Below are 10882 nucleotides of genomic sequence, written 5' to 3' on the forward strand. Positions count from 1 at the left end.
TCAGCAAGCAGTGAAGCCTACTTTGTTTTAAGCTTTATGCATTATGAGCGATTGTTTTTCATTGATGCTTTATCCAGCTAAACAGTCACCAGAAATGGTAACCCACCCATAAATCACCAATAAATTGGCCCAGAAATGGGCGCTCTGCTGGACGGAACTCCGTTAACCGAATTACTATTCATTCAATGAGGAAGTTTCGATCGATGCGCTCCCCTGGCTGAATAGACGACATTGTGCTGCTGACAATCAGTCTTGCAAGAAAACAATATATTCTATCTACTACACCGTAGCTTTTAGTCGACCGTTTTGAAAATTAAACTGGTTCCAGCACATCCTCGAAGGCTCTCAACCAGAACGGCAGCGGACCAAAATAAAAGAGCAATCGAACCTGACCGTCCGGAAATGTGACCTGAGGCGGAAATGCCGCTGCGGGTTGATTTAATGCGTATGGCACCGTTCTTCGTTGCCTGGGTGCCCTGCTCTTTAGGGTGAGTAAATGAACTGTAGCATACTCATAACCTATTCCAAAATAGGAGGCCATGACACACAGCGAGCCTGTTAAATTAATCAGTCGTGTGTGCCAGTCGTGCTTGAGGTTACATAAAAACTCTTCCAAACTGGCCCGATTTGGGTGTCAATTAATGCCTTTGACCAAGTTGTTGGCATTATGAGTGACCTGCTAACCAGTAGCAGGCAACTGATACTTAAATAATAGCAAGGTTTGGCGACTTAAACTGGATCTTTTGAGGCCATATTTTCAATTCAATCCGGAAGACGATATAATAAACAAACGAAGTCCTAAAATGTGCTTCAACGAAATTCTTGCCGATAGCAAAACAACACATGGACGGACAAACAGTTCTAAAAATAAATTACCTCCTCCAGCGCAATACAGTAAACAGCATGAGAGAAGGAAGGTTCGTTCAAACTCACGCATAATCGTTACTACTTTACGCCGGAATAAATTAGAACAAAAATAACACGCCTCTTGAAGATATATGTGTTGTTCAGAGGCTTTTGAGATGGTACTTGTGCTATTAGACTAATTCATCGTCCTTGTACTTTAAATTCTTAGGAAATTTTTATGTACCTTCCAAGGAAATATTTAATACTCAGACTAGTCACGACCTTTAAGTTGACGAAGTATTCCGAGATAACTCACCTATTACTATCGCCTGGTTAGTCATTCACTTTCACAAAGTTCATAAGCAACTTGAGATGAGTCATACAAGTCTGATACAAAGCTTAACGACTTCGTCAACACCAAGTTTAGTATGGGGGACCTTTAATGAATATGTCCTCTTGTTGGCACATAATGTGTGGTTGATAACAGAATCTAAATAATTGCATTGCTCCGCAGTAAAAAAAAAGAACGTTTTACAAATACTCAACGTTACATGTGCGTGCCTTACTCACCCCAACATCATCTCAATGAACAAGCGCCGACAATTGAAAATTACCGGGGTCTCGTGAAACCACTGCAGTTTGTTTCCCCTCTCTGGCTGGTGTCTGTTGCGGTTGGATTTATTGTTGTGATTACTATGGATTGGATTGGAGAATTGTGGATCGCTGCGGCCGGTGGCCGGTAGTTGAACTTGATGTTGATGGAGAGATGACGGCGATTATGGTGTCGGTGTCAAGGTTCTTTGTTTCTGCGCTTTGTCCTGCCCAGCAGTATGCTCCTACCGCATTTGTTTCATGTCCAATAAAATTTCCGCCTGGTCCGACCGGGGAATGGGGAGTTGATAGTTTAAATTTTAAATTATAACCTTTCTGGGAGATGTTGTTGCGTGCGTGTGGTCACCCCAAAGAAAGTATGACTCAACTCGGATGGTGGATTTCGGTTTTATATTTCAAACGGAAGCGGGTTCTTATTTTTTGAAAACATGGGAACGGTCAAGTCAGGTATTACTATCGAAACCAGTTTCGATGAGTCAGTTAAGTGAATGAATAAGATTTAAGAATCGACACCAGAATCACCTTCGTATGAATTTCATATACACTGAGGTTTTTTTTACGCGGTATTTCGTCCCGCATAAAAAAAACCGCGTAAAAAACCGCGTTAATTCGAAAATCCACGTAAAAAAAACCGCGTTAATTCGAAAATCCGCGTAAAAAAAACCTCGTTAATTCGAAAATAAACGCAAAAAATCCATTTTAATTAAAAAATTCGCGCAAAAAAAGCACGTTACTAAAAAAAACGCGTAAGAACCATGATTATTTAAAAATTTGCGTACAATGATAGTTTATTTTCAAGATTAAGAATCAATTAGATTAATAGAATAGTAGAATATAGTGAGACTTATTTGACAGTGTGGAATTCAGATTGTCTCATGTCTCATGTCTCAGGTCTCATGTCTCAGATCTCATGTTTCATGTCTCATGTTTCAGGTCTCATGTCTCATGTCTCAGGTCTCATATCTCAGATCTCATGTCTCAGGTCTCAGGTCTGAGGTCTCAGGTCTCATGTCTCATGTCTCATGTCTCAGGTCTCATGTCTCATGTCTTAGGTCTCATGTCTCATGTCTTAGGTCTTATGTCTCATGTTTCAGGTCTAATGTCTCAGGTCTCATGTCTCATGTCTCATGTTTCAGGTCTCATGTCTCATGTCTCATATCTCAGATCTCATGTCTCAGGTCTCAGGTCTGAGGTCTGAGGTCTGAGGTCTCAGGTCTCATGTCTCATGTCTCATGTCTCAGGTCTCATGTCTCAGGTCTCATGTCTCAGGTCTCATGTCTCATGTCTCATGTTTCAGGTCTCATATCTCAGATCTCATGTCTCAGGTCTCAGGTCTGAGGTCTCAGGTCTCATGTCTCATGTCTCATGTCTCATGTTTCAGGTCTCATGTCTCATGTCTTAGGTCTCATGTCTCAGGTCTCATGTCTTAGGTCTCATGTCTCATGTCTCAGGTCTAATGTCTCAGGTCTAATGTCTCAGGTCTCATGTCTCATGTTTCAGGTCTCATGTCTCATGTCTCAGGTCTCATATCTCAGATCTCATGTCTCAGGTCTCAGGTCTGAGGTCTCAGGTCTCAGGTCTCATGTCTCATGTCTCATGTCTCATGTCTTAGGTCTCATGTCTCATGTCTCATGTCTTAGGTCTTATGTCTCATGTCTCAGGTCTAATGTCTCAGGTCTCATGTCTCATGTCTCAAGTCTCAGGTCTCAGGTCTCATGTCTCAGGTCTCAAGTGTCAGGTCTCAGATCTCATGTATCACGTTCTTAGTCTCAGAGCTAAGATTTACCCAACTACAAAAAGATTCTAAGTGTTTTCCTTTGAAAAAGTCTTAGAATATTTTCTCTCAAAAACCGCGTTAATTCGAAAATCCGCGTAAAAAAAACCGCGTTAATTCAAACATCCGCGTAAAAAAAGCCGCGTAAAAAAATACCGTGTAAAAAAAAATCGCGCAAATGCAAAAACGACTGTTTTCAAATCTAAATTTTATAATAAAACCATTCGTATATTCGAAGGTCCATAAGGTATTAAATTGGGTACCCTGAAATTTCACATGTACATTTTCACGTTTTTGGTTATCACAACCGGAATTATGGGGATTAATCCTTATCTTAAAGTACTTTGACTTTTAAGCTTATAGCGCTGAGATAATCTTGCGGATAGACTGGCGCGAGTCTGGTTTTGGATTGCCAGGTGTACTGGGTGCGATTCCCGGTATCTGCCAGAAAACTTTTGGGTTCGAATCCCATAAGTTGCCGACAGGTAAGATGTGTTTCCCCTTATAATTGACTACTTATATAATAAAACTGTTCAATCATGTCAGTTTGTCAGTGTTTACAAACAAGTTTGAGTGGGGTTTTCGCAAAACGAATTTCTAAGATAATTTACATATTCAGACAATTTTTTTTTTCAGGGATCATCAACTGCATTAATTGTGTGTTATTCCAGAAAGTTCTGCCAGAGGGTTAGTGTCAACAATTTATCGATTTTAACATAAGAATGGGTATCTCTCAACCAAAACCAGTTCTCCGGGAATGAAAAATCCCCATCAGGATTGCGCCATTGTCCCTCCCCCTACCCGCAAGCACACAGACACATGGACACAGATTTGCGAATACGTCAGCCAGCATCCGAGAGATATTAAATCTGTAGAGGGTGGGCTACAATAAAATCAATATAAATACCTTGACAACAAATTAACTTTTTTCTGCCAATGTCTTAAGCCAAAAAAGGAAGACCCGTTTTCCCTTTATATTGTTAGGAAGAATGCCGTAATTTTAGGTAGAATAATTACCTTACACAGGAAGGCACGTTATCCAAACATTCGGGAAAATTATGCCTACATTCCACAACAAAGTGAACATATGACTGTGCAAGTGCTCCGAAAACAACAATGAACGAAACTCGTTTCCGTTCTTCCTTTTCAAGGACCCTTCCTCGGCTAGTCCGAAAGCATAAATAAAAACATCTGGGGGTTCATGCATGTTCATAACGATTCGAACAACTGACTGCAGCTACTACAGGGAGGGACTGCATCAGTATAGGTTCCAATAACTTCATTCAACAATCGCTTGCACGAATGCAGGCCTCACACAAATTAGGATTGCGTTTGAGTTTTGTACCTATTTGAATATATTCTGACTGAACCTTCTCATCGATCGGTCACCGGTAGAGTTTTTGAAGGTAGCGATGATGGGCGACATAAAGGCGGGTGGGCGAACAGACACAGACAGCAAGCAGGACTTCGAAGCACTGAGACTGCCTCACGGCGCAGAAACGTGACCTCTAGATAAAGTCATTCTCTATATACTGTACACCCGTGTGTATGTATGCATTTTTTTGCCTGTCCTGTATCCTGACAGCTGTGAGCCCTCTGGAAAGGTTTGCCTTTGCTCTTACTTTGAGTAGAGCAAACAGGAAATGCTAAGTGCTTCTAATTATATTTTTCCTATGGGAAAATCATAAAAGCTAAGATTTTTTTCGTATAAAAATTACAATTTCCAAATAAACTGGTGTTTAACAAGTTTTCGAAACTGTCTTTAAAAGGTTATTAGTTTAAGCAGTTTCTAAATTACAACTTAAATCTAGAAACATAAAATCATCAACTACTGACTGAAGTAGAGGACCTTTCAAGTTATCAAGCAAAATTATCGATTATTCCACGAAATGGTTGGAAGTAATTGACCTTAGCATATTCTTTGTGTTGCTTGCGATGGGCTTGTTTTTGTTTTTCTAGGCATCATTCCCAAAGAGGATAAAAATCTACGATTAATGATTATGAAATCTGAGTCCTTCACTCCACTAGATAATTTGTACAAGGGTTGTCGACCTTTGATGGTTCCCAATACCCCAGCATCCGAAAAACAAAGAATTCCACCGTAATACCCCACCCCACCCAACCCCAACTACGGTAGTTTCCACACTTACTTGCTGAAGGTCGCCTGGTAGTCCTTTATTTCAGATCTCGAAAACTCGTGGAATTCGGTATAGATGTTAACCCGCCGATACGAGTGCTTCACCTCCTGCCCATTCTCGAGGGCGTCGTTTATTTGCTGGCGGCGGTTCAGGATCGACGAAAGCTCTCCGTCAGCTGACATTTTGCAGGTTACTGAATCCTTGGACGGATCAATACACTTCCTTTTGTTTTTTTTTTCACTTTATACCGAGAAATACCACACCGGAAATCCCGAAACAATTGAACAGCAACGATAATAGAGCTATTGAAATTGAACTTGTTCTTCTCAAACTTCAAGACCAAGACTCGGAGAGCGACGAGGGTCTCGGAAAGAAATAATCGGTTCCGATGGTATGATTATTATGCACCACACGCGTTGGATGCTGTGCGAAAGATGCACCTGCCGATGTTTCAATTTTAAGCCCAGTAATTTAACAACATTCAAGCAAGCATCGAGACCTGCAGATACACGTGCATCAACAATGAATGAAATAAGCACAAATCTATAACACAAGGGGAAAAACTGCGTACACACAAAAAAGGTGGCTCAACACCTGGCCGGACGGTTCTAAAACAATGAGCGGTGTTTGAAGATTTTTTCAAGAAATGTTAATATTCTCACGAGCCACGACCGAACAACGCCTACAGAACACGGACAACGACCGACTCCAACGAAAGTGGAAATGAAACTGAAAATTCAAACCAACTGGCAAAAGTCAAAACAAGACTTCTCTCTCTCCATCGAAGATTTAACGCACACATATGCATACTTGCATACAAGTTTGTTTGGTGTTTAACGGCTCCTGTTTCATACTAGGGTGGCTGCAATTCGATCAAATCATGAAAAAAATACATATTGAGCAAATTTTGAATTTAATTAATTCTTCTTATTTGAATTGGCACAACGTTAATATTTTGTTAGACCCTGTACTCTCATTGTACATTGACATATAAGAAAATTAATTAATTTGTCATTTTTGTCATTTTTTGTCATTTTTTGTCATTTTTGCCATTTTTGTCATTTTTGCCATTTTTGTCATTTTTGTCATTTTTGTCATTTTTGTCATTTTTGTCATTTTTGTCATTTTTGTCATTTTTGTCATTTTTGTCATTTTTGTCATTTTTGTCATTTTTGTCATTTTTGTCATTTTTGTCATTTTTGTCATTTCTGTTATTTTTGTCATTTTTGTCATTTTTGTCATTTTTGTCATTTTTGTCATTTTTGTCATTTTTGTCATTTTTGTCATTTTTGTCATTTTTGTTATTTTTGTTTTTTTGTTTTTTTGTTATTTTTGTTATTTTTGTCATTTTTGTCATTTTTGTCATTTTTGTCATTTTTGTCATTTTTGTCATTTTTGTCATTTTTGTCATTTTTGTCATTTTTGTCATTTTTGTCATTTTTGTCATTTTTGTCATTTTTGTCATTTTTGTCATTTTTGTCATTTTTGTCATTTTTGTCATTTTTGTCATTTTTGTCATTTTTGTCATTTTTGTCATTTTTGTCATTTTTGTCATTTTTGTCATTTTTGTCATTTTTGTCATTTTTGTCATTTTTGTCATTTTTGTCATTTTTGTCATTTTTGTCATTTTTGTCATTTTTGTCATTTTTGTCATTTTTGTCATTTTTGTCATTTTTGTCATTTTTGTCATTTTTGTCATTTTTGTCATTTTTGTCATTTTTGTCATTTTTGTCATTTTTGTCATTTTTGTCATTTTTGTCATTTTTGTCATTTTTGTCATTTTTGTCATTTTTGTCATTTTTGTCATTTTTGTCATTTTTGTCATTTTTGTCATTTTTGTCATTTTTGTCATTTTTGTTATTTTTGTCATTTTTGTCATTTTTGTCATTTATGTCATTTTTGTCATTTTTGTCATTTTTGTCATTTTTGTCATTTTTGTCATTTTTGTCATTTTTGTCATTTTTGTCATTTTTGTCATTTTTGTCATTTTTGTCATTTTTGTCATTTTTGTCATTTTTGTCATTTTTGTCATCAGATAAGAATTTTTTTGCATATGATGGCTGTTTCAATTGATGCGTTATTTTAGCATTGTTCACACGTAAAATAATTTTAAAATTTATTTTACGGTATTTTTCAAATAAATTAAGCTTTTGTGGCATCATTTCGATTCCACAAGTGGATATATTGGATAACTTCTTTAATTTTACGTAACTATAGCTCATGAATATCACATCCAAGTGAATGCATTTTTCTCAAGCTTGTGGCATGCAAATACTCATAGAAAAAAGATGCATTTTTGGCTTTTGAAAGAGCAGAGAGGACTGTAGTGGCCGGAGGAATTATCCTCGGCGCCATATTTTCTCTGCTACTTGCTTTTTTTCGAGTTCTAACATGGATACGAACTATTCTCGCCAAAATACTTTTCTTAACTGCCTTATCTTCTCCTCGGAACCACGCGGCTCGGAAAGGGAACGTTTCACCAACACAAACACTATTCTAGCCTCTCAATCGGTTTCTCTATCATATATATACGACCGGGCTCTCATCTCTTCTCAACATCTATTACAAACACATTGAAATGAGTTCACTTTATCTCATTTGACATAGGCTAACGGCACATAACGCTCACGCTTATACAATTTTATTCATCTTCTCCTTATTTTAATCTCAATTATTATGCATTGTGCCCGAACATATATTTAATTCAATTCATATTTATTTCATAATCAATCCCAATCCCTACAAGGACATATTTCAAGATGCCACTCTTGGGTTCACGGTGTATTTCGTAGAAGGACTTAAAGAAAAAAAATACAGTAACGCTAATTTTTGCATGGGCTGAAAGTAGAGCTTTTTCCGGTTCATTTTCACCAAAAATTAAAATATTCTGTCGGTGACCCCCCATACAAAATTGTTTTTTGAAAATTTTCTATTTTAATTCTTAAAAAAAAATATATATTTTTAGTGTTATAGAATTTCAGAGATGCTAATTATCTTAATTTTGACTTTCACTACTTTTAAATTAAACTGATAACTCAACAATCACATCAAAAACTTTGATAAATTTTCAATTTTTTTTTAAACTAGTAACAAAGCTGTTTAAACGTAAAAAAAATGCTTAGAAAGTGTCTTTTAATCCTAAAATTTAAATTTTGGCTGGCAAATCCTATCAGCAGTCTGAGACGGTCAAATTAACTGAAATTATTAGAATTATCTAGAATAATATGAATCCATATATGAATCCATTTTCATTCATTGTTTTAAGATTTTCTGATTGTGGCAACACTGAAGGGAACTTTATTTTAAAAAAAGCTCAATGATTAAGAAAATCAGCTAACACCGAGAAGCGCTTTATTTTTTTGTGATAACGCTTATCGTGATGCGATCTGGAGTAGAAACGTTTGTCTTAATTAAAGCTTTTAAAAAATTAAGAAAATCAATATTGAAAAGTAAACGATCCGTTAAAGACAATTTTTGATGAAAAATTAGTTTTTATATTTCTCCTGATTTAAATGTCTGAAAATTCCATTTGCACTTCAGACTCATTGCAAATCGCTACAGCAGTTCAATCTAGTTAAAATTTTGCTTGATACTGTCTTTTGATACAATCATAATTATAAGCTTGAAATAGACAAATTGCACTACCGGGGTCTGCCTCCTCTTTTGAACAACATCTTATACAGCTTGCTTTGTGAGAAACATCTGAACTTTGCTCACGGAGATATTGCAGTTAGGAGAACCTCTTACATGGGCCTCCCTCAGGGTTCATGTTTGAGTCCACTTTTGTACAACTTTCACGTGAGTGACATCGACAGTTGTCTCTCTGAAGGCTGCACTCTAAGACAACTTGCAGATGACGGCGTGGTGTCTGTCACAGGATCAACTGAGTCTCATCTGCACAGACCTTTACAAGATACTTTAGACAGATTGTCTTCCTGGGCTTTGGGGCTTGGGATTGAGTTTTCTCCACCGAAAACGGAGATGGTTGTTTTTTCTAAGAAACGTAGACCTGCTCAACCTAAGCTTCAACTCCTAGGCAGAACGATCACTCAATCGAGATGTTTCAAGTATCTTGGGGTTTGGTTTGATTCCAAGTGTACCTGGAGGGCTCATATTGAGTATCTGAAAGGAAAATGCCAACAAAGATAAAATTTTCTCCGTTCAATCTCTGGTACTTGGTGGGGAGCCCATCCAGAAGATCTTATAAAACTTTACCGAACAACTATTCTTTCAGTGATGGAATATGGTAGCTTCTGTTTCCAGTCAGCTGCCAAAACTCACCTCATAAAACTCGAGCGTATCCAATATCGTTGCCTGCGTATCGCTTTGGGATGTATGCCCTCAACGCATACCATGAGTCTTGAAGTTTTAGCAGGAATACTCCCTTTGAAAGATCAATTCAATCTACTATCACTTCGGTTCCTCATCAGGTGTGAGGTCATGAACCCATTATTGGTGATTGTAAATTTCGAAAGGTTACTTGAGCAAAATGTTCAAACAAGATTTATGTCTATATATCATGTCTTTATATCCATGGAGGTAAATCCTTCCTCGTACTATCCAACTCGTGTTTGCAACCCAGATTACGGCAATTCTTTTGTGAAGTTTGACTTGTCTATGCAGCAGGAAATTCGTGGAATTTCGGAAACGCATCGCCCACTTTTAATTCCGAGAATTTTTAATGCTAAATATAGGCACGTCGATTCTGATAAATTGTACTTTACCGATGGGTCACTCATAGATGAATCAACGGGATTTGGAGTGTTCAACGAAATCTCAAGCGCCTCTTACAATCTTCAGTCACCGTGTTCTGTATATATTGCAGAGCTAGCAGCTATTCATTGGGCTTTGGACAGCGTCGCCTCAAGATCAGTTGAACACTATTATATTGTAACGGATAGTCTCAGCTCTATTGAAGCAATCCGTTCATTAAGACATGAAAAGCACTCACCGTACTTCCTTGAGAAAATACGAGTTCTTTTGAGTGCTTTATCAAGACGTTGCTTTTCCATCACCTTTGTTTGGGTCCCTTCACATTGTTCGATTATGGGCAATGAGAAGGCTGACTCTCTGGCAAAGGTCGGTGCTACGGAAGGCGACACGTATCAGCGTGAAATCGTCTTCGACGAGTTTTACTTCCTGGTTCGAAGAAACTCTCTTGTCAACTGGCAGCGCAAATGGGACGAGGATGACAAGGGTCGGTGGCTCCACTCGATTATCCCAAAGGTAAGCCTTAAACCCTGGTTTAATAGGTTGGACCTGAGTCGGGATTTTATTCGTATATTTTCTCGTCTCATGTCCAATCATTATTCCTTAGACGCGGTACTCTATCGTATTAATCTTGCTGGCAGCAATCTATGTGGCTGTGGCAAAGGTTACCATGACATAGAGCATATTGTTTGGTCTTGTGAGGACCATCTTGTCGCCAGAGCGAATTTTATTGACTTCCTTAGGATTCGAGGAAAACCACTCAACGTTCCAGTGAGGGATGTATTGGCCGTGATGGACTTGG

General features: G+C 37.8%; 1 protein-coding gene across 1 annotated transcript in view; it reads right to left on the reverse strand.

Annotated features, from left to right (window-relative positions):
* LOC129746790 (EF-hand domain-containing protein D2 homolog) overlaps positions 1-6083 on the reverse strand; it is a 55711-nt gene extending 49628 nt beyond the window's left edge. The window contains exon 1 of the mRNA XM_055740668.1: positions 5383-6083. Coding sequence (XP_055596643.1) covers positions 5383-5552 — 170 coding nt within the window. The 5' untranslated portion in view covers positions 5553-6083. The remainder of the gene's footprint in view (positions 1-5382) is intronic.
* Between the last annotated feature and the right edge of the window lie 4799 nt (positions 6084-10882).

This window comes from Uranotaenia lowii, chromosome 2, assembly GCF_029784155.1.
Source record: "Uranotaenia lowii strain MFRU-FL chromosome 2, ASM2978415v1, whole genome shotgun sequence".
Taxonomy (NCBI): Eukaryota; Metazoa; Arthropoda; class Insecta; order Diptera; family Culicidae; genus Uranotaenia; species Uranotaenia lowii.